The sequence below is a fragment of the Anabas testudineus genome, chromosome 23 (genome assembly GCF_900324465.2).
Source record: "Anabas testudineus chromosome 23, fAnaTes1.2, whole genome shotgun sequence".
Lineage (NCBI taxonomy): Eukaryota > Metazoa > Chordata > Actinopteri > Anabantiformes > Anabantidae > Anabas > Anabas testudineus.
In genome coordinates, this window is record NC_046631.1 from 3,031,565 (window position 1) to 3,050,461 (window position 18,897).

The 18,897-nt window shown below is 40.9% G+C and overlaps 3 protein-coding genes across 4 annotated transcripts; 1 reads left to right on the forward strand and 2 right to left on the reverse strand.

Moving 5' to 3' along the window:
* Positions 1-147: 147 nt before the first annotated feature.
* Positions 148-10,413, reverse strand: tm7sf3 (transmembrane 7 superfamily member 3). The gene is made up of 12 exons (XM_026362381.1): positions 10,133-10,413; positions 7,937-8,091; positions 5,775-5,925; positions 5,368-5,488; positions 3,802-3,973; positions 3,528-3,705; positions 3,330-3,416; positions 2,414-2,494; positions 2,072-2,224; positions 1,840-1,940; positions 1,541-1,703; positions 148-1,445 (listed from the first exon to the last, which is right to left on the reverse strand). Exons 1-12 carry the CDS (start codon positions 10,221-10,223, stop codon positions 1,192-1,194), a joined length of 1,707 nt encoding a protein of 568 aa, XP_026218166.1. The 5' UTR covers positions 10,224-10,413; the 3' UTR covers positions 148-1,191.
* A 143-nt stretch (positions 10,414-10,556) lies between these two features.
* fgfr1op2 (FGFR1 oncogene partner 2) lies at positions 10,557-14,499 on the reverse strand. 2 transcript variants are annotated; one of them, XM_026362383.1, is made up of 6 exons: positions 14,143-14,163; positions 13,397-13,533; positions 12,894-13,011; positions 12,546-12,688; positions 12,264-12,377; positions 10,557-11,619 (listed from the first exon to the last, which is right to left on the reverse strand). In XM_026362383.1, the coding sequence occupies exons 2-6, from the start codon at positions 13,529-13,531 to the stop codon at positions 11,482-11,484; spliced, it is 648 nt and encodes a 215-aa protein (XP_026218168.1). In that variant the 5' UTR covers positions 13,532-13,533; positions 14,143-14,163; the 3' UTR covers positions 10,557-11,481. The 2 variants fall into 2 exon arrangements, with proteins under 2 accessions (XP_026218168.1, XP_026218167.1); XM_026362382.1 differs by lacking the exon at positions 14,143-14,163 and adding an exon at positions 14,224-14,499 and having other exon boundaries at positions 10,560-11,619.
* Positions 14,500-14,551: 52 nt separating this feature from the next.
* Positions 14,552-17,519, forward strand: med21 (mediator complex subunit 21). The gene is made up of 4 exons (XM_026361318.1): positions 14,552-14,612; positions 15,027-15,141; positions 15,478-15,578; positions 16,617-17,519. Exons 1-4 carry the CDS (start codon positions 14,571-14,573, stop codon positions 16,794-16,796), a joined length of 438 nt encoding a protein of 145 aa, XP_026217103.1. The 5' UTR covers positions 14,552-14,570; the 3' UTR covers positions 16,797-17,519.
* Positions 17,520-18,897: the final 1,378 nt, after the last annotated feature.

The window sequence follows — 18,897 nt, forward strand, 5'->3', positions numbered from 1 at the left end:
TCTGCACTCTAGTGGTTCTAGTGAGACGCTGCAGCACTATTTTAGTTTAGAATATTGTATGACTTTCCCATGCGGGGCGTTTGTGATTAATTTCAGTCGGGCTATGTGACACATCTTTGAATACATTTAAGCAAAAACACAGAAAAGCAAGTTCCTAGCTGTAGCCATTTATTAAATATCAAAACATGTCAAATTACAAATGACAACTGACCTCACTTTTCCAAAGATGTGCCTGCATACTGTTTAAGATTTTTTTGTCTAAAAGGACATTCGACCACAAAGTTTCACTCAGTAACTAAATGAAATACTGACAGACGTGTGCAGGCTTAAAGACGAAGGTTTCATCAGCTGTATCAGCAAATGTTAGTCTAAAAACTGAGTGTGAAACCCTGAGAGTAAGAGTAATGGCACACAGATGAACAAGATAACGAATCAACAAGAAAAATTAAATGTATTGAAATCCAGTGTGCAAAGTACAAAGAGACTAATCAAACCGCCAAGTTTAGTCCAAACAAGAACACAAGTATACAGGAGTTTCCTCTGATAGAGCGATTGCAGAGATGCAGGATTTACTTAGGATTTGTCAGTTTACGCTTGTGTGACCTTTATTCACTTTGTAGTTTAAAACCAAACTATAAAAACAAGTAGATGTAGTTTTTCAGCTACCAATTGGGAATCATCATAGATCCAATACTAAAATATATAACATGTTTTAACAAATTAAAAAAACAACATTGGCATCGTCACTCAGCCTCTTTAGGGATAAACTGGCTGCTGCGTAAATCATTAGTGGTTTATGAATTCAGTGCAAACAGAGCAGAATCGACAGACACCGTAAAGCACCAACAGCTACATCTTCTTCATTAAAAGACACTTAAAGAGTTCACAATGTTTTTTTCTTTCTTTTTTTAACCATTTTCAGTGACTTCAAATGTCATTCAAGTGTTTAATAAAAGTGGCGTTAGTTGTCAGGACAAAATCAATCACTGTCTTTGTACAAAAAAAAGTCTTAATAAACCTGTAGATCACTTATTCTGAAAATGATCTGGGGTCAAAACCGTGCGCCAGTCTTTGGGATCAACATCTCTCTGGCTTTCTTGCAACCTGGCATTCAGGTCCTTTACGGGTTAAATAATGTACCATGTGGATCTTTTCCTCTCTGCTTCAGATCCTGACTGTATTGTCCCAGGTTTACAGGAGCAGAGGTGTGTGTTCTCCCGCTGGCTCCATGCGTTTGGTCAGCTGCTGTATTCTGGCCAGGAGACGGCTGGGCAGAGAGGGAAAGTGGTGGCTCGGGTCCAGGACGTTGGTCTTGCGGCGCTCTCGTTCTTGCAGCCACAGGAGGTACGGGCTTGGAGGGAAGAACGGCCGGGAGCGCTCGCGGTACAGCTGCAGGGCGATACCGCTGGCGCCGAGCACCACCCACACTGTGATCATGACGTAGTCTAGTTGAGGGACACGAAGAGATACAAGTGTCGTAAGGTTAGACGTCGTCAGAGTTAGCGTTGCTGAGCTCAGCTCTGCACAGCTGTGAACTCACCTATGGTTTGGAACGGTACGTCGGTAAACATGGCGCTGAAGTTGGTGTTGAGGAAGCGTTTGAGGATGTTTAAGGTGATGTAAGACAGGCTGGTGTAAATGTAGGCGTTGACGGCCAAAACGACAGCGTAGGCACCCACAATGCCGCAGGTGGTGATGTTACCCTGAAACCCAGAAACAGAGAAACAGATTTTCAACAATAAAACACTAACGTAAAAGGGTCATTCCTGATACTACCACTAAAAGGTGCCATACTGAGGGACTTCCAGAGTGCCTGGGTTAAGGTGTTTGATCAGTTACCTCTCTGGGCCAGCGCACAAAGAAGAGTGGAACTATGATGGTGATGCAGGAGAAGGTCAGCCAGAAAACTACGTCTGAACGCCTGAACACATCAAGGTCGCCTGAGGAAAGGCACAACGCACAGAATGAAGCAGTAATGATGTGTGAACCACAAGTGAAGCCACTTCTTTGAACTCTTTCACACTGTTAAAAAACAGTTTAATCATCTCGGGGCTTCAGCGTTTTTTCCTACCGAGAGGAGTGAAGAGGACGGTGGAGGCGATAAGGAAGCCAAGCATCAGGCCGACCACGATGACGCAGGCCATGACTGAACCAAAGCGCCACCAGCTCATCACCAGGATAACCCCGCCCAACACGCCGATCACCTCCGAGAGAGTGAGGCGAACTGCAGGGAGGCACAGGAAGACAGAAAGAGTTGAGGATTTTTCATTTGAGATAAAATGCAGCAGCCACTCTGCTTCTTTATTTTACCATGTCACTGGTGTCAGAACATTTTGAATTCTACACATTGTGGCTTTTAACCATGTAAACAGACAAAACGGTTTGCAACTGATCCAAGTGGAAAAAAACTCACTGTCATAGTCCAGCTCTGTGGTCCGAGTGATGAGCACGAAGAAGAAAAACGCTGCGAAGCTAAATCCCATGCAGAACAACTCTGTACAGAGAGGAAATGGTGGATAGACTCAATGACAAACATCTGAAAATCCAGCTGGAGCTGGATGAAAACACATGATCTATGATAGAGAGTCTTTTTAACAGGGCGGCATACTGTACGATCACAGCTGCTAGATGCAGTGGAACGAATAGATTCCTGCATCACATGCAAAAGAGAGCACATGAGAGACGGGCTGCTGCTGGAAGTACACACATGGGAATGAGTAAAGGCATCCACACCTCTTTGCTGTACTGAGTCAGCACCACCTGTTGAGCTTGACTCTTTAGTTCGACTCCACTGACGCAACATACTTCAAAAAAAGTTGGATCAGAGTTGAATCAAGATACTAATGTTAGAAGGTCAACAGATCACGACTGAAGCATCCACCAAAGGCTCAGTCTCTGCACGCAAAGATGGGCTGTGGCTCATCACACAAATGTCAAAAACTAAATTTCTCAATGCAACATTGCAAAACAATTAAGTCTACAGTTATTATTAAGAGTCAGGAAGTCTGAGGAAATCTTAGTGTGTAAAGGACAAGGGCGGAAATCACAGTTGAATGTACGTGACCTTTGAGTTCTAAGGCAGCACTGTATGAGAAACATCATGCTGCCATGTTTAATATAGTACGACAGCACACAGCTGCATCCAGAAATACAACCTCAAACTGAAAAATGTTTTGTGTTTTTTATGAAATAAACATAAAACATTGAACAAGCAGAACGTCTATGGTCACTTAGTTGGTCACTTTGACTTAAAGTTCAAATCTCCCAAAAAAACAACAAGTAAACAATAATAACACCTCAGAGAGTAAAGCAAAAGTCGCACTACTCACCACATTTGAAGAATCGATGGCCGAAGAAGCAGACAAACAGGCCTGCTAAGCCGGCGATGGTGAAAAAAACCTTTGTCGATATCTTTCCTGAAGATAACAGGAAAAGTAAAACAGTAAATCAAGAGTTAGTGTACGCAGAATAGAGGCAAATCCAAACAATGCGTTCATAAACCAGTTACAAATGGAGCAGGAGCTCACCCAGTGTTTCACAGCCATCCAGAGTGGAAGCGAAGCTGCAGGCGTAGGTGTGGACGGGGACGTAGGAGGCGGAGGTGTTCAGCAGAGGGTCTCTGACAATGACCGTGTAGATGACGCCCTGGCCGGGGATGGAGTTGAACACCGCTGTGGTCACATCAGTTGACGACAGTGTCATCACCTGCAGGTAGAGAGAACAGTGATGACACAGCTTGTACCACCTTGATATGTGTTGTTGTTGTTCTTCTTCTTATTATTATTAACACATGCAGCCTACCCGTTTGCCGTTCTCCATAATGCCCTGGATGTCAGCCACGACCTGAAAGCCACTGAACAGGCTGCGCTCTGATAAGTCGTTCTCAGGCAGGAAGTACTGGTAGACATCATACTGCAGTCGCCAGCGTGTGCTGGATCCTGTTGATTCGTCGCAGACTGGAGGAGTTTCGCCTCTGCCAGAGAGTGGGCACAGTCAGGACTAAGCAAACTGGCTATCTGCAAGGCTGGATTCGCTTTTACACAGTTCTAGCCGCAGCTCTTCTCCAGCGTACCGTGCAGCTCATATGCACTTCAGCTTTGCAAAAGGAAATTTATTTTTAACTGAATAAGGTGAGAAGATAATGGTTGATAGTTCTGGTGAACTGTCACTATTTCCAATGGAAACTTTATCGATGTTAAGATGTCATTTAACCAAACCACAGAATGGTGACAGAATGAGAGAGAACAAGCAGGAGTCACAGAATGTGTGTAAGAACACTTAAAGTGAAACCTAACCTAAGCTGGCACTTACATAATGTCATTCTCTGTAATTCAGTGGTCTGTTGTGCAAACTGTGATTGCGGCTTTAGAACGTGTGAGAGCTTTAGCTGTGCAGGTGGTCTTGCTCTAGCGAGGTGTCACCCTGCTTTACGAGACAGGACGCGGGTTTACATGTGTCTTATATGAGCAAACAAACATCATTCAACAGTGGGTACTATGAGCAGACTCGATCAGGTTGGATGTCAAGTAGCAGCTCATACTGGACAAATCTTCATGGCACCGTTTAGATTGTGGAGAGGATGAGAAAATCGCACGCTCACCCACAGCATTGGTACATGTTTAGTTATTAGTGGTTAATTATTTTTGCTTATTTGTTATAATCATTAGAAAGATGCCAGGGAAGGACAGAGGATGTTGGTTTTGTACAGGAATCAGGCTTTGTAAATAAGCCTAATTTCCATTCATTTGATTTGATTTGTTTTATGTCCCTGTGCAGAGTTTGTCCACTGAATGCATGGAGACAAGGCGGGAAATGCTAAAGAGGGTGTGCAGTGGGCTGTTGAATGTGAAAGTAAACCCGGGAGCTGTCTACTATGTAAACATAACATAGCTCAAATTTTGTCCTCACCTCATGTTACTGAAATAAACCTGATGAACACGTCCATCAAGTTGAGTTTTACCAAAAGCAACGTGAGTGAACTGCACAGCAGCCGAATCGAAACCTGCAGAATAACCCATCTCCACGAGAAACTGCAGTAGGATACTGCTTGCACTAAATTTATAACAGCATGGACGGATGCAAAGAACTAAACGCAACAAGTAAACATGGCAGAACAGGAACTTATTTAAGTCCTGTGTTGTCTGCTTCAGGATGGCTTTGTGACACGTGCTGCTGAAAATGAAACTGGTACTATCAGCCACAGTCGAGGAGGAGGCGAGACTGCAGCATGTGAGAGAGAGAGCGCGTGATCATGTCAGAGCGAACAACCTGTGAGGCGGTTTGACAACAGGTGCTGGCAGACGTGATATGAAAACAGAGGTGTTGCTGCCCACGGCCAAAAAGACTCAACAGGGAGTGGAGTGTTACCTCTCATATCCTAAGTTCGCCGGTGCAAAACGGACCGTCGTCTCGTAGATGTTGTAGTGGATGTAGACGTTTGGGTCAATGTCCAGGTTGGACTCTATGTTACAAGCTCCAGGGACCGGGTCTGCAACACGAAATGACATCAATAAAGGTATTATTAGGCAATTGTTATCAGGCACGTTGGGCCAGGAGAAGACAAAAAAAGCCCTGACTTCCTGTACAGCAGGGTGCCAAATGAATCACAATGCACAATCAATGACAGCACTCAAACGTGGCCTGCAATAGCTTCCTCCAGTGTTTTGTGGTGCAGAAATCTGGGTTTTGCAGAAATGACTGTCACAAACAATATAATGCAACTTCCTCATTTCTGACTATCAGACTTGATGCCCAGAGAAGTACTTAAGACTTACCAGTGCTGGAGTATGGGAGGATGACCCCTGTGCCTGTCACAGGGTCAGCACCAGGAGAAGACAGAAACAAGGAGAGGGATGTTTGGCCCGGCTGAAGCGCCGATAGGAGCCCAGAATCCGCTGCAGTCAGAGCAAGACCCAGGCTCGGCACCTGAACCACATAGAAACCAGATATATATATGTACAAACAACATGCAGAAGTGCACCTAAAGTATGAGCAGAAGTACAATTCCAACATGCTAACGCGTGGCAGGTATAATGTTTACCATCTTAGCATGCTAACGTCAGCAGTAGCAAGCTGACGCTGATAAATCAGAGTGCTTTAGTTGGAACTAACACATTTGACACTGAGGGGTGAGGTGGAGAGGATGAGAGCACTGAAAGACAGGAGAGACTAATACCAACCTCTTCCTTTACTAACTCGAGTACGTCAACTGTGCCACTGGGTCCGCCACATCCTGAAGCGATTAACCTCCCAGACCACACGAACTAGTTACTAAGCGTTGGGTTGTGCATCGCCAGGAAGAGAAGAAATGATGGGCCTTCTGGCCTTAGTGATAAATGTACTTATAAATCTTAAATACTTAATATGTTGATTACTACGGACTAAAGACAATGAAATGAAAGAAAGAAAATGAAATCTGACCAATATGTGTCACCACTGCCTACTCTCTCTCATGTATTTGCTCTAATGCTTCAACAATGCAACTGATGACCGCCATGCTTGATACAATAAAACCTGCATGCTAAAGTTGTGGTTATAGGCACACTGACTGTCTTTCATACTGGGCTCATTCTGTTGTCAAACCTCACAGAAAGGAAGGATTTGGGATGTGCCAAGGACAACAATGTGACACAGAGATGCGGTATCAGATTCACAATGGTGACACTGCAGCAGACAGCAGATGACAAGACGCCATTCTTAGAACGTACTTCCAGATACTGCATATTTTGTGTACAAATACTAAGTTACTGTTGCATGATGAGCCTGGCACCACCGAAGTACTGTGCCAACAAAGTATGACTCTATGTACTACAATCACTCTATTGTGTAACACTGGTCTTGTTCAGACAGTGCTGGAGGGATACTCCATTCGATGTGGTTGGTAGAGCAACTTCACAAGTGGGTTTATAGCTTAATATGACTGCTTGATAGTTACAGGAAACAGTGGTTCAACCTAATTCAGTTTATGAGAGCAGTTTTAATTTCTATTCTTGGTGCGCTAGCGTTTATGTAGTAAACTTTTCTGAACTTGAAAATGGTTTACAGAGCTGAGTTTAGTTTTGTGCTTCAAAAGAAAGAAAGAAACAGTCAGCAAGTAATAATGGATGCTAAAACGCACACAAACAAACTGAAATCTTGTGGTTTACTCTTGAGTAAGTGCAGAGAGAGATAAAAATAAGTAAAAAGGGAAATGAGTAAAATAAAGATAACAAAATAAAGGACACTTGAGAGTATAGTATACTAATTATTAACCTTTGCCTGCTTCTGTATGAGAGCACACTTCCTCTTTCTTTCCAGTGAATTTTCTTTTAAGACCCTTTTCATGCTAATAATCTGCTTTATTATAGCATAAAATTCGCCATGCAGACATGAAAATCTTCAGTCATATGGATTAGTCTGCTTGTCAGCTGTTTATATCACCAGAAAAAACAAAGTTAAATCGGGCGACATGCCTGTGCTGCTTGGACCCAAACCGAGCTGTCCCCTGAGACGTCTGGGACAGAGGCCAGGAGATTTTCCCTCGGGGCCGCCCTGTCTGCCCGCTCATGACCAGTGGACTGTACGTCACCTGACTGCCACTTTTTTTCCCAGTGGGTCAGACGACCTCGCTCACAAGGCCTCATTCATCAATCAGAGGTATAACTAACTCCATCTTCATCGCTTACATTTCACGTTTAATTTTGCCTTTTACTGTCTGATGTAACCGTGTCTCAAACCACCACTCACATGAAGGATGTGGAAAAAGCAAATCTTAACAAGATTCAAAATATGGGGCTACAGTACTATGAGTTGCAGAGAGTGTCCCTGTACCTGCAGTAGTGTAAATCTCATCACAGTTTCACAGAACTACATCTGTAAGGTTTCTGTAAAGGGTAGACGAAAACGCACCCCTACATCAAGAGCGTGACAAACTTGAAGCAAGTCAACTCTTTCTCACCCTGGCGTAGGAGAGCGTGGCATTGCGATACTGTGTGTGGAACTGCAGAGTGATGAAAGCGACCTCAGAGGGAATGCCGAACACCTCGACCTGCACCGTCTCATTCTGCGAGACGCTCACGTTCTGGAAAGTTCCCGGCAGGAAAATCACACGATCTGTAACAGAGAGAGAGAGAGAGAGAGAAAAGTGGGATTTATGTCCATAAATCACATGGTTGTAAACCACCCAATACACGTGCAAACTGAAGCATAAAAACATGACAAAATAACTTTCATAAAAGTTACAAACTTGACTGAGCAGGCAGGTTAAGGACCAGATGTAAAGGTTTATGTTTTTTTTTTCCACTCTCCTTCTCTCACATGATCTGTCAGAGTCTACAGGGGCTACAGCCTATGGATGCATGGCATGTAGTAATAGGTTAAAGAGATTAAGTCTGAGGTTAAGTTTCTGTAAATTACAACAGCCGTGACATGCACAAGACAACTTGTACAGTAACCACCCCAGCATCCCAACAGCAGCTTGACTGTTTGTGCCAAGTAGGCGGCGTGAACCAGGCCAGCAGCACATCACAGAGGGATGTTCCAAAAAAGACAGAATGAAGAAGTGTAGTGTGTTGACTAATGGTTGACTAATGAGGCTCCTTGCTGAAATCCTGAAGCGTGCTATCACAGCTTGAGAGAAATCTAATACTGCAACATAAACTTCTTTATCAGCCAATTTGCAGACAGCTACTTTATCAGAGTGGTAACTGCTTGCAGTATAATATAAAAATAAATTGTGTTTTATAATAGCCTTATAATTTCAAACTTTACCCTAAAGCAACATGTCAGCTGTTCATTCAAGATGTTTATTGTTTATTTAAAAAACGCTTTAAAACCCCTAGACTCTTTATAGCCCTGCAGTTTTTTATAGAATTGTAATATTCTGAAGATAATTTGCCATCGGCCACTTGTATCAACAATGTTTTACCTTCCTCTGATCATATGATTACATCAAGGCTGATCTTTTTTTCTAATGTTCTTTTCTATTTTATTAAAATGGTAATAACGAATACAAAAATCTATGATACGCAGTGTCATTACATACATACATTTGTCAATAGTAGACAACATTAAGAAGAGAGGGGATAATTAGGTTTGCTAAAAGCAAATGTTTCACAATGAGTGCAACCTTAACGGAAAGACACATTTAGTCCTATTTGCACACTGCGTGCTGCCACTGTGAGAGTGAACTTTCCTCGCTGCTTATCTCCTACTGATCAGTCTGATTAATTTCAGTGTGTCTCAAAGTCTAAGATCGAGGTGCCTGGCAGCTGCTTTTAATGCAGAGTTTTCCTCATTCGCCAAACGCACGCCTCGGCATGACCTACTGTATGATGTTTTCGAAATACCCAGGACCTGTACCTGCATGTTTGTCTGTTGCGAGACGTATATTTGTCTCCCAAAACAACTGTCAAGTAGTATAGCTAATGCATTACATGTGTTGCTGGGTACACATGCTGACTTGTCCAGATGCTCTGTTTGCAGGTCAGAGTCCAGCACTGATGTCCAGCTGCCCTGATTTCTCATGAAGACAAGCGAGAGCATGTGAGGCTGGAGTGAGGCAGAAACTATAATCTAAGTTTATTTATTTAATTGTGATAGCTTGAACTTTTACATTTTTAGATTAACCTTTTTCCTGATGTATCATACTTAAGCTGGATTGCACTGTTCCACACAACAGGTCATGTAATACTACTATAACACATGTAGTACTGTAATACATGTTAACAAAATGAATGATGTCCTATAACTTTATCATATAACTTAGTTACATTACAGGGATATAATGTTACAGTCTCCCTCCACTACAGTAGCTACTATTTAACATATAACATGTTTAGATAATTACATTGCTTCTCAAATCGCCTCTATAGCTCGATTTAAAGTCGATATGTGGGGTTTTAAGACGCTTAAAGAGGTTAAATATGACACACATGACATGAGAAAATAAAATATTTAGCTAGCTAAAGCTACACAACAATGGCAGGTTTAGCACTTCAGTGATTTACAGTTTGCAGCGTCTAGAGAGCCACAAACAATTGCTAACCTTCCTTTCCTGCCTATATAAAATCACAACTCTCTGTTTAAAAGATTGAGCAAAGCAAATGTGGGTTGAAAACTGAAATAATTACATTAATAGCTCTTAAAAACTCACTTTCTTCTTGAGCCTGAACTTCACGCATCGAGAGAAGCAGCAACAGCAGCGGCAGCAGCGGCGGGAGCGGGCACCAGATCCAACGATGCATTTTATTTAACTACTCCCACAGGAAAGTGGTTCTGTTTGCCCCTCAGTAAAGTCACTGGTAACCTCGCAGTTTCCTGTGTTTGGGTAGTAGGAGTCCCTGCAAACGCAAAAGCAACATGCTTGACTGAAACGACACATCCAGCTGAACTGCCGTCTGTGGCAGCATCCGCCGCTCTGACGGACGGACGCGCTTCCGCGAGAGTCGTGTCCGCGGTCCCGCGATAACTCCTCCTGCCCTCTCCGCTCTGAGATCGTAATCTCAGTAGGGATGAATCACTGTGCAGCGTAAATTACAAAAGAATAAACCCTCGTACTGCGTCTTATTTTCTTTAATTGTACGTTTGTGTCTCCATTCATAATTGGTCCGAGGTGTTTTGTAGTGACGCCATTCATAAACAAAGTCCATGTGTTTACAAATGTGTACTCTACATAGGCTTTAATATGACGTTTGTGGTGCTTAGAAAGAGTAGCAGAGTCGGACCTCTTTCCTAATATCTATTCTCAGATCATAACTAATCATGTCAAAGTAATTTATACTAACAAGCTACTACAGTTTCGTGTTTACATTAATTATTTTGAAGTAGTACAAAGAGCTGCGTTTGATATGTCACATTACAGAAATGCTCTTTAGCTTTTCACATGTAATCTGTGAGGGGACATGTTTCTAAAACAACTTTAATTGCAGGCTGCAGCTCTGCAGCAGAAGGGGTAGTGGGATATTACAGCACATCCTGTTTCTATTCCTGCTTTTTAAGCTGCTGGTGACAGTATGTAACAACAACAACAAAAACAGTGAAAGCGAGAAGTCTGGTACCATGTACTGGCCTCCCAACAGCAACCAGATACATGTGACTCTGTTCTCTCAGGTATTTGAAAGCAAAAATGCACCCGTATCAACTCAGCAGAAACAATTTCATGTTCAGGGATTTATTTTTACCTCAAGCCCTTCTTTTTATTCATCCACACTTTAAAACCTTGCAGGCACTGCAGGCTCGTGCATGCTGGCAAAATCAAGAAACACAATAGAACGAGAAAATTTGAGAAAACAAAACAAAACAAAAAAAAGAGTGCGCACACTGCTTGTCTCTGAATCACCACACCGGGGTGCAGCTGCAGGACAATCATGCTGTAAATGCACCAGGTGGAAGGGCGAGGATCACTGGAGCAGTCTGTAGGGTGAAAGGTGAAGTTGTATGTGGCAATACACTGTACACTGTAGCAGCAGTGCCCAGAGGGGGGGCTGCCAATCACCCTGGTCTCTAACTCTTTCGTAAGCTGACGTCAGCGCTGGTCAGCAACGGCGATAGCGATGTGCTCTCTGATGCGTCGTCTCTCTTCAGAACCAAGAAAGCCTCACGACTGATTCCGAGCAGCTCTCGAAGTCCCCTGTTTTCCAGCTAAAACAGATACAGAAATGTACACTCTGAGATGGACTAATACCACCACTACTAGTACTAATGTATCTGATACTAACCAATATTATAGTCTTGTTGTTCCCTATCAAGTGTGTTCATACATGTTTAAGTTCCTGTTAACTTACAGCGCCTATAAAAAAACATCCAAGGGGGTGAATACTTTTTATTGGCACTGTACAATCGGCTTTCTCCACTAGCTAAATTCTCTACCGTCAAATAAATGGAAGACCTGGTTACTGGTTACTACCATTATGTAGTGATTGAGTGGAGTGATTTAATTGATAGTTTAAGAAGTCAACTGACTTAGTGAAGTTTCATTTATGATTTGGAATTTGATGGATACAGACGGATGCAGACAGATACAATTTAAGACACTCCTTCCTTCTGTGTGCAAAGTGTGATCTACTGTACATGAAAATTCACTAGAGGCAAAAGGACACATGGTATGTTCTGGATATTAAATTACAGCATGTCCTTGCTTGCTTCATCTCAAATTCCTATTTTTCAGCTTTTGGCTATGTGACTTACTATACTGGAGAAATGATCAGTGTCTCATGCGTTTATAATGTGCCCTTAAATCTGTGTATATTCTATGCTCGTCATGTAAGGTCAGGAAAATCTCTTGCCTCTAGCTGTTTAATCCTCTCCTCGTCTTCACATATCCGACCCTCGTCCACCTCTATCGCCTTCCTCATCACGGAGGCCATCTCGTTGATCTTGTCTATGTGTGCCTGCATTTCCTACGATGAAAAACAAATACATACAGTATGTACTATACTATATCAAAATATAGTGCACCTACTAAACATTGTGACATGCTATACATATTTTTAAGTTACTCTTAAGCATAGCATTTGGTAATTCTTACAAACATACACACACACAAAAAGTAAATGAGCTTGACTGACTGTGGTGTGCTGCTCCTTCAGCTGGGTCACGATGGCTGGGTCGTCCCTCTTGCTGGCCATCAGAAGCCTGAACACCTGCTCCCTGTATTTGGTCATAATCAGCTCTAATGCAGACTGGTGTTCCTCCAGGGATGTCCGTAGCTCTAAAATGAAGAAAGGTTTGTTTTGTTTTTTTTTTTGTCATTGATGCTTTACTGTTGATTCAGAAAACCAAACCTCTAATATTTTTCTGGATGGATGATAGTGAGCAGTGTGATTAGGCTCCAAAAACAGCTTCACTGATTCAACAACAAACACCTGTTAGAACAGAATAAACATTAAAAAAAAATCTGCAAATTAACAGTTTACCTTTGTTTTCCTGCTGGAGCTCCCTGATCTGACGATTCTCCTGCTGGATTCCCAGGACCAGACTTGAACGAGGCCGATGTCGTGCAACCTGGTTCAGTGTGTCTATCTCCTCCTGGTACTGTGAAAGAGAAATAACCCCGGCCATTATACAACTTAAAGGCCTCACTTTGAAATGGGGAAAAAAAAAGCTTCAAACGAAAGTTACTGTGAAAATCAAAATATTAAATACTTCTACTTTGCAGACGATCTATTTTTAATAGCCTGTGTATATACCTATAGGCATGCTTCACAAATGTCAAACATTGTTTTATTAAAAGATGTAACTGGTTTATACTTTCAGATTTTTGTCAGTATGTTAGGATCATTAGCTCATTTCACAAAGTGTCTTTCCTTATTCAAATTTGCAAGAATCCTTGGCAAAAAAGCATCAGTAAAAATCCTAATGACCAAGAAATCAATTAACATTTATATTTAGGCATAACCAACACCTTGCTACGCCCTACCTGTTTCATGGCATCCACTCGTTTGTTGAGGGATGTTGTCTGTTCGATCAACATCTCAGCAGCATTGTCGTGGTTACGGAGCCGTTCCACTAATGACTTGGCATCTGCCAGGACCTTCTCTAAGGTACAGTTCATGCCTGAGGAAGCACAAGTTACAATTATTAGGAACTGAAGGTTTGATGACAACAGCACTTAACATTACATAGACAGGAGTGTGTGGATAATTCAGTGTAATAAATATCAGGTTAGCCCAGAGTAAATCCATGTATTATATTTTATGTCACTAATAAAATGTTAGACTATTTAATAGAATCTTCTATATATTTTCATGTGTATTTCTGAAGTTTATACCCAGACAGCTAATGCTCACTAGCTGCAAAATAACTTCAAGTGACTGCTTGGAATAATGAAGAAAATAAAGTAGGTAGACACAGTTTGTATACTAACAATGTAGTAACCCTACCCTCCTCGTCAGACTTTGGATGACAGCTGCTGTGTCAGCTAACTCGTCTAGCTAACATTACCTTGTCGTAAGTGATATATTTAGTTACCGATGTTCTATACTTATCTTTCTTGCTCTGGTAAACGTGAAGACAATTATGCCACAACTTGTTCCGGTTATATTTAATGACTAACCTAGGGGTAACATTCATTACCAAAGCTAACTTATTAAGCTAGCTGCTCTCCTAACACTAAAGCAATCATGCAAATCCACCTATTCATTTATCCACTTCAATATTACAAACCTCTTGGTTATGTGATCGACAAGAATTCGAAATAGTTCCTCCTATTTAATCTTGAAAATAATTAAGAATAAACAGTTGTACCTGGAGAACTGAAAGCGCAAGACATTAAGATTTAGTCCGTTACTTCCTGTTGATGTTTGGTAGCTAAATTAGCTACAAGCTAACATTAGTCCCCATCTAAGAGCAACAAGTTAGTAATTCGGAAACAGCGCTATTTCTGGTTGAAACACAGATAGAATAGCTCAAATGATTCATTGAGCTGAACACCTCCCTGATTATCTATAAAGAATCTTAAGATTACGTTAGAGCCAACTTAACGATAATATGCCAACAACAGCTCCCAAAATATCGCCCAATTCCGCGAGACTTTATACTGTCATGGCATTCTCGCGAGAACGACAGTGAGATCTTGTCTTGTTACAGAAAACATGGCGGACAGGCTAACGCAACTTCAAGATGCAGTCAATTCGGTGAGGCAAATATTACAGTTTTAAATGTTAATGTAGTTAAATAACCGGCGATGTAAATGTGAAACTTAAATGTTTTTTAATTTGAATGAAGTAGTTATTGTGAGGCAGCAACTCCATTGTTTTAATGACTTGTTAACGTTGCTAACGTTAACTACATCACTGAGTAGCTAACGACAATAAGGCCTGTAACGTTAAGTTAGCAAATGTATCTCAGGGAACAATTTAGACTTCAGGTTATAGTTTAACGTTATATATCACACAGAAACATTTGCTACAGTGTTGCAATGGTCAAATATGGGGAATCCATAGTTACGCATAACTACAACGTAGCAAACTGGTGGTTTATTGGCAGTGCCAACAATTAGCTTCACTCAATCAAAGTGTAACCCACTATGTTTGTATTTGTCCTACCAGCTTGCAGACCAGTTTTGTAATGCCATCGGAGTCCTGCAACAGTGTGCTCCTCCTGCCTCCTTCAGTAACATCCAGACGGCTATCAACAAGGATCAGCCTGCAAACCCAACTGAAGGTGCTTTTTCTGTTTATATTCTAAATTAAAGGCCTTATTCTATAATCCTTGTTAGTTACAGTACTCTGCTAATTTAATACATCCTGCCCCCCAACACTTTCCTGTTGTAAGACAGATTGAAAGGGGAACATGTGACTAAACTTTACTTTTATGCATATAAAACAACATAGCATCTGTTGGCTCAAATGAACCAGATCTTAAGTGACCAAAGTATTTACTGCTTTCTCCTTCAGTTGTTTGTTTTCGAGAATTTTACTATTCAGTCTGCCTTCAAAGCATCTGAAGTACCATGTACAAATTTGGATGATATCATCTTGTATTTTCATATTTGTTCAGAATATGCCCAGCTATTTGCAGCACTGATTGCCAGAACAGCCAAAGATGTGGATGTACTAATCGACTCTCTGCCCAGTGAGGAGTCCACAGCAGCTCTGCAGGTCAGAACACACAGAAGCATTTTTCAGACATTTGAACTATAGTATTTACCTTGATGTTAGAATGGCAATCTGAATATATAGCTTCCTTAACATTTTCTACATTACCAGTGCTTGAATGTCCTGCTTGAACTGAGTCATAGAAAACATTGAAAATATGAACGAACTAAAGCCTATTTAGTAGTTCTAGTTTTCAGCCAAAAGAGGGAGCCATGTGATTGCTTGAACAGCTGCTGTTTACACTGACAGTTCAAGATAATGGAATGCTTATAGCCTGTTTTGGAATATTTATCAAAAGATGCCCAGAGGCTGTGAATGTACACTGTGATAAATTGTTTTAAATGACTAAAACAGAAACGTAATAATTCAGTGTAGTCAGATCTGACTGTTCTGGAAACATGCTGTAAGTATGCCAGCTCTCAAACTCATTAATGCAGTTTTGAATGAGGTACATGTAAACAAAAATGCAAATTCCCCCCAGTGCACACTCTCAAGTAGCTCAGTAGCTCCAGTATAAAAATAAATTTTAATGTATACAGGCACCTATTAACTTTGTCAAAACAGGATTTAATAAAAGACTTTTTTTTTAGCTGCAGGGCCACATCAAGATACTTCTCTATAAAACCTGAATTACAGCTAACTACTAGCTAAATGCTTAATTTCTCAACAACTTGACAGCTGTTCATCAGTAAAAGATTAAATTACACAGATGCTCCTCTCATCAAATATATAGTGTGATATTTATTATACATAATAAACATGTAAAAGGTTCTCTCCCTTACACCCAGTGATATTTTTTGTCACACCAGTATTTATTGTACAAATATTTGATCTGAACTTGGTTTAAGTGAGAAATCAATGGTTTTCTGTTGCTGTTGTTGAGGGATGCAGCTATTGTCAGATCATCATCATGTACGTTAGAGGTTGGTAACCTCCTGATATAAAGAATGGGCCATGATGGATTAGTATGGAGGCTGAAGAACAGGGCTTATTCACAGGTGATTTATTGGAAAATACTGAGTCACTATGACCTGTTGCCAGGCGGCCAGTCTTCGGCAGCTGGAAGACGAGAACCATGAGGCGGCAGCTCGTCTGGAGGAAGTGGTTTATCGTGGCGATATGCTACTGGAGAAGATCCAGAGCGCCTTGGCCGACATCGCCCAATCTCAGCTTCGCACCCGTAACGGGGCACCCAGCCAGACATCACCAGCCGAGTCCTGACCTGCAAAATACACAACTCAGCTTTGGACACTTTCATTCACATTTTGATTTTTACTTTATTTTTTACCCTCGGACACCGACTTCAAGCCTCAAAACATTTAAACCGCTGAATGTGGCGAAAATTCAATGATGACCATATAAGAACAGGTCTGGCTATGTACAGAAAACCCAAGATGATATTTAAATGTTGTCTTGTGCCCTTTTAAGTAATTTGGCACAGAAAGAGTCTTGGTCTGAGCCATAACTGGAGAGGAGTTAGCTTCACATACACCTTGAGTTGGACCTTTTTTGCTATTGGTTATGTTCCAAAACCATCTGTTGGGTTTTGTAAGTTTTATGTACAGTATATATATGTTGATCATTATTGTCTGTTTGTTTTTCTAGATATTTATGAATGAAAAGATCATAATTCTCATTTTTGCGTACTGCTTTAACAAAATTATTTCTTAGTTCTTAGTTTTTTGAGTCAGATTTTTCTTGTAAAATAAAACATCAACAAACTCTTTGGGCATCTAATTTGTTCAAAGTCATACGGACACATCAAAGTGATTTTTACCTTCACAGAATAATAATAATTTAGTAGAACTGTTTTATTCTCAGCATTAAGGCGGATATGTGTTTGGTGGAAATTATGTCTTTCAAATGATGTAATGAATGACGCACTTGGTGTTTTTGTTGAAATGATCTCATTTTCAATATGACTAAACTTCTGCTTTGAGGAAAGGGTGGTTTGTGTTAACATTATCATTTAGTGTGAGTCTATAATGTTTTCAGCTATTTTCTGACAGTCTAAACATGAGCAGAAGATAAACTGACACAAGGTCTGGTAATGTCACTAAAGTCATATTTAAAATGATAAAGTAAACTAAAGATCTGAGGATTTCATAAGTAAGATAGAAATAGCATGGGAACTAAGGTTACACTGAAAAAGGGGTGAAATAAGGAAGCTGCTGATGACTTAATATATAGTTCCATGAGAATCTTAGAATATGTAAGTTTCACTATGAGAAATCAGGAAATTTTAAGTGTTTAGAAAAACAACTTTTTAAGGGAGCATGACATTAGCACTCATACATTTCAAAGGCTGAAGCAATCTGCAATGACCCACCTGGTCATTTATATATTAACAAGTCATTTTTGTGATTTTTACAAGCCCTGGTACAGTAGACATTCAACATGCAAAAACCCATTTGTTTAATTGTTAAGGTGTTTAAATCACCATCAAGATGTGCAGCCTTGCTTCCATTAAAGATGTGCCCCAGTGGTCTGAGTGCTTAAAGCTGCAGGCCAGAGGGTTTATAGCCCAGATCTAAATATAGGTGCTGTGTCACAGCTCAGTGGGCTCTGGTGATTTGAGAAATATAAAAACAGCCTTGTCTGCTGGGCGCCACACCCAGACGTGTTAGCAGACTACACCCACCTATGTACGTGTTGACACCATGACTCTAACAGTAAAAGCACTCAACCCTCCAAATAAGGACATTTATAGCAGAGAAGCTTTGGGTGACAGTGCTGCTTTTCTCTGTGTTATGGTCAACAAGACTTTATTATTGGAGTTACAGTTTTATTATCTTATCCCATGAGGAGTAATCAGACGTCCTCATCACGTGTAGCTGTTTTTGTTTTCTCTTACCTAACCCTTGCTGTATAGAGACATACATACAGTATGCAAGAAAATGAAATATCCCACGTTGGGTGAACCCATTTTTAAAGCACCCTTGCTGCGATGACAGGAGGAAACAAGTCTGTTTCCTTTGGAATTTTCCTACATTGAAATAGTGGTGAAATATGAAAACATAGTTTAAACAATAGCCAAAGCAAGTTGTAGTTATGTCGAGCTCTTACACCAATAATCGTCATAGAACAATCCATGAGAATAGTGCTAGAATGTAGATGTGGACTGTTGTTATCATATTTTATGGTGTTTTCAGCTCCTATGTGTAGTTTAATACAATGTCCATAGGGTATAGATAACAGCTTTTATGAAATGTTCATTAACATGTATGTTCTTGTATCCTTATCACATGACCTTTCATTGACCTTAGATACCCTCTCATTGCTATTTATGTAAGCAGCATATTATTCTGCAGTTATGTATATG

What these genes read in the sequence shown, in the direction of transcription:
- med21 (XM_026361318.1), top strand. Translation starts at nt 14,571, where the DNA reads ATGGCGGACAGGCTAACGCAACTTCAAGATGCAGTCAATTCG. An exon ending in GCCTGCAAACCCAACTGAAG is followed by an intron (nt 15,142 to 15,477) that starts GTGCTTTTTCTG and finishes ATATTTGTTCAG; the next exon opens with AATATGCCCAGCTATTTGCA. An exon ending in AGTCCACAGCAGCTCTGCAG is followed by an intron (nt 15,579 to 16,616) that starts GTCAGAACACAC and finishes ACCTGTTGCCAG; the next exon opens with GCGGCCAGTCTTCGGCAGCT.
- fgfr1op2 (XM_026362382.1), bottom strand. Translation starts at nt 14,248, where the DNA reads ATGTCTTGCGCTTTCAGTTCTCCAG. An exon ending in TTGCGCTTTCAGTTCTCCAG is followed by an intron (nt 13,534 to 14,223) that starts GTACAACTGTTT and finishes GTGCTTCCTCAG; the next exon opens with GCATGAACTGTACCTTAGAG. An exon ending in GCTCCAGCAGGAAAACAAAG is followed by an intron (nt 12,689 to 12,893) that starts GTAAACTGTTAA and finishes TCTTCATTTTAG; the next exon opens with AGCTACGGACATCCCTGGAG.
- tm7sf3 (XM_026362381.1), bottom strand. Translation starts at nt 10,223, where the DNA reads ATGCATCGTTGGATCTGGTGCCCGCTCCCGCCGCTGCTGCCGCTGCTG. An exon ending in TTATGGAGAACGGCAAACGG is followed by an intron (nt 3,706 to 3,801) that starts GTAGGCTGCATG and finishes CTCTACCTGCAG; the next exon opens with GTGATGACACTGTCGTCAAC. An exon ending in CACAGAGCTGGACTATGACA is followed by an intron (nt 2,225 to 2,413) that starts GTGAGTTTTTTT and finishes GCCTCCCTGCAG; the next exon opens with TTCGCCTCACTCTCTCGGAG.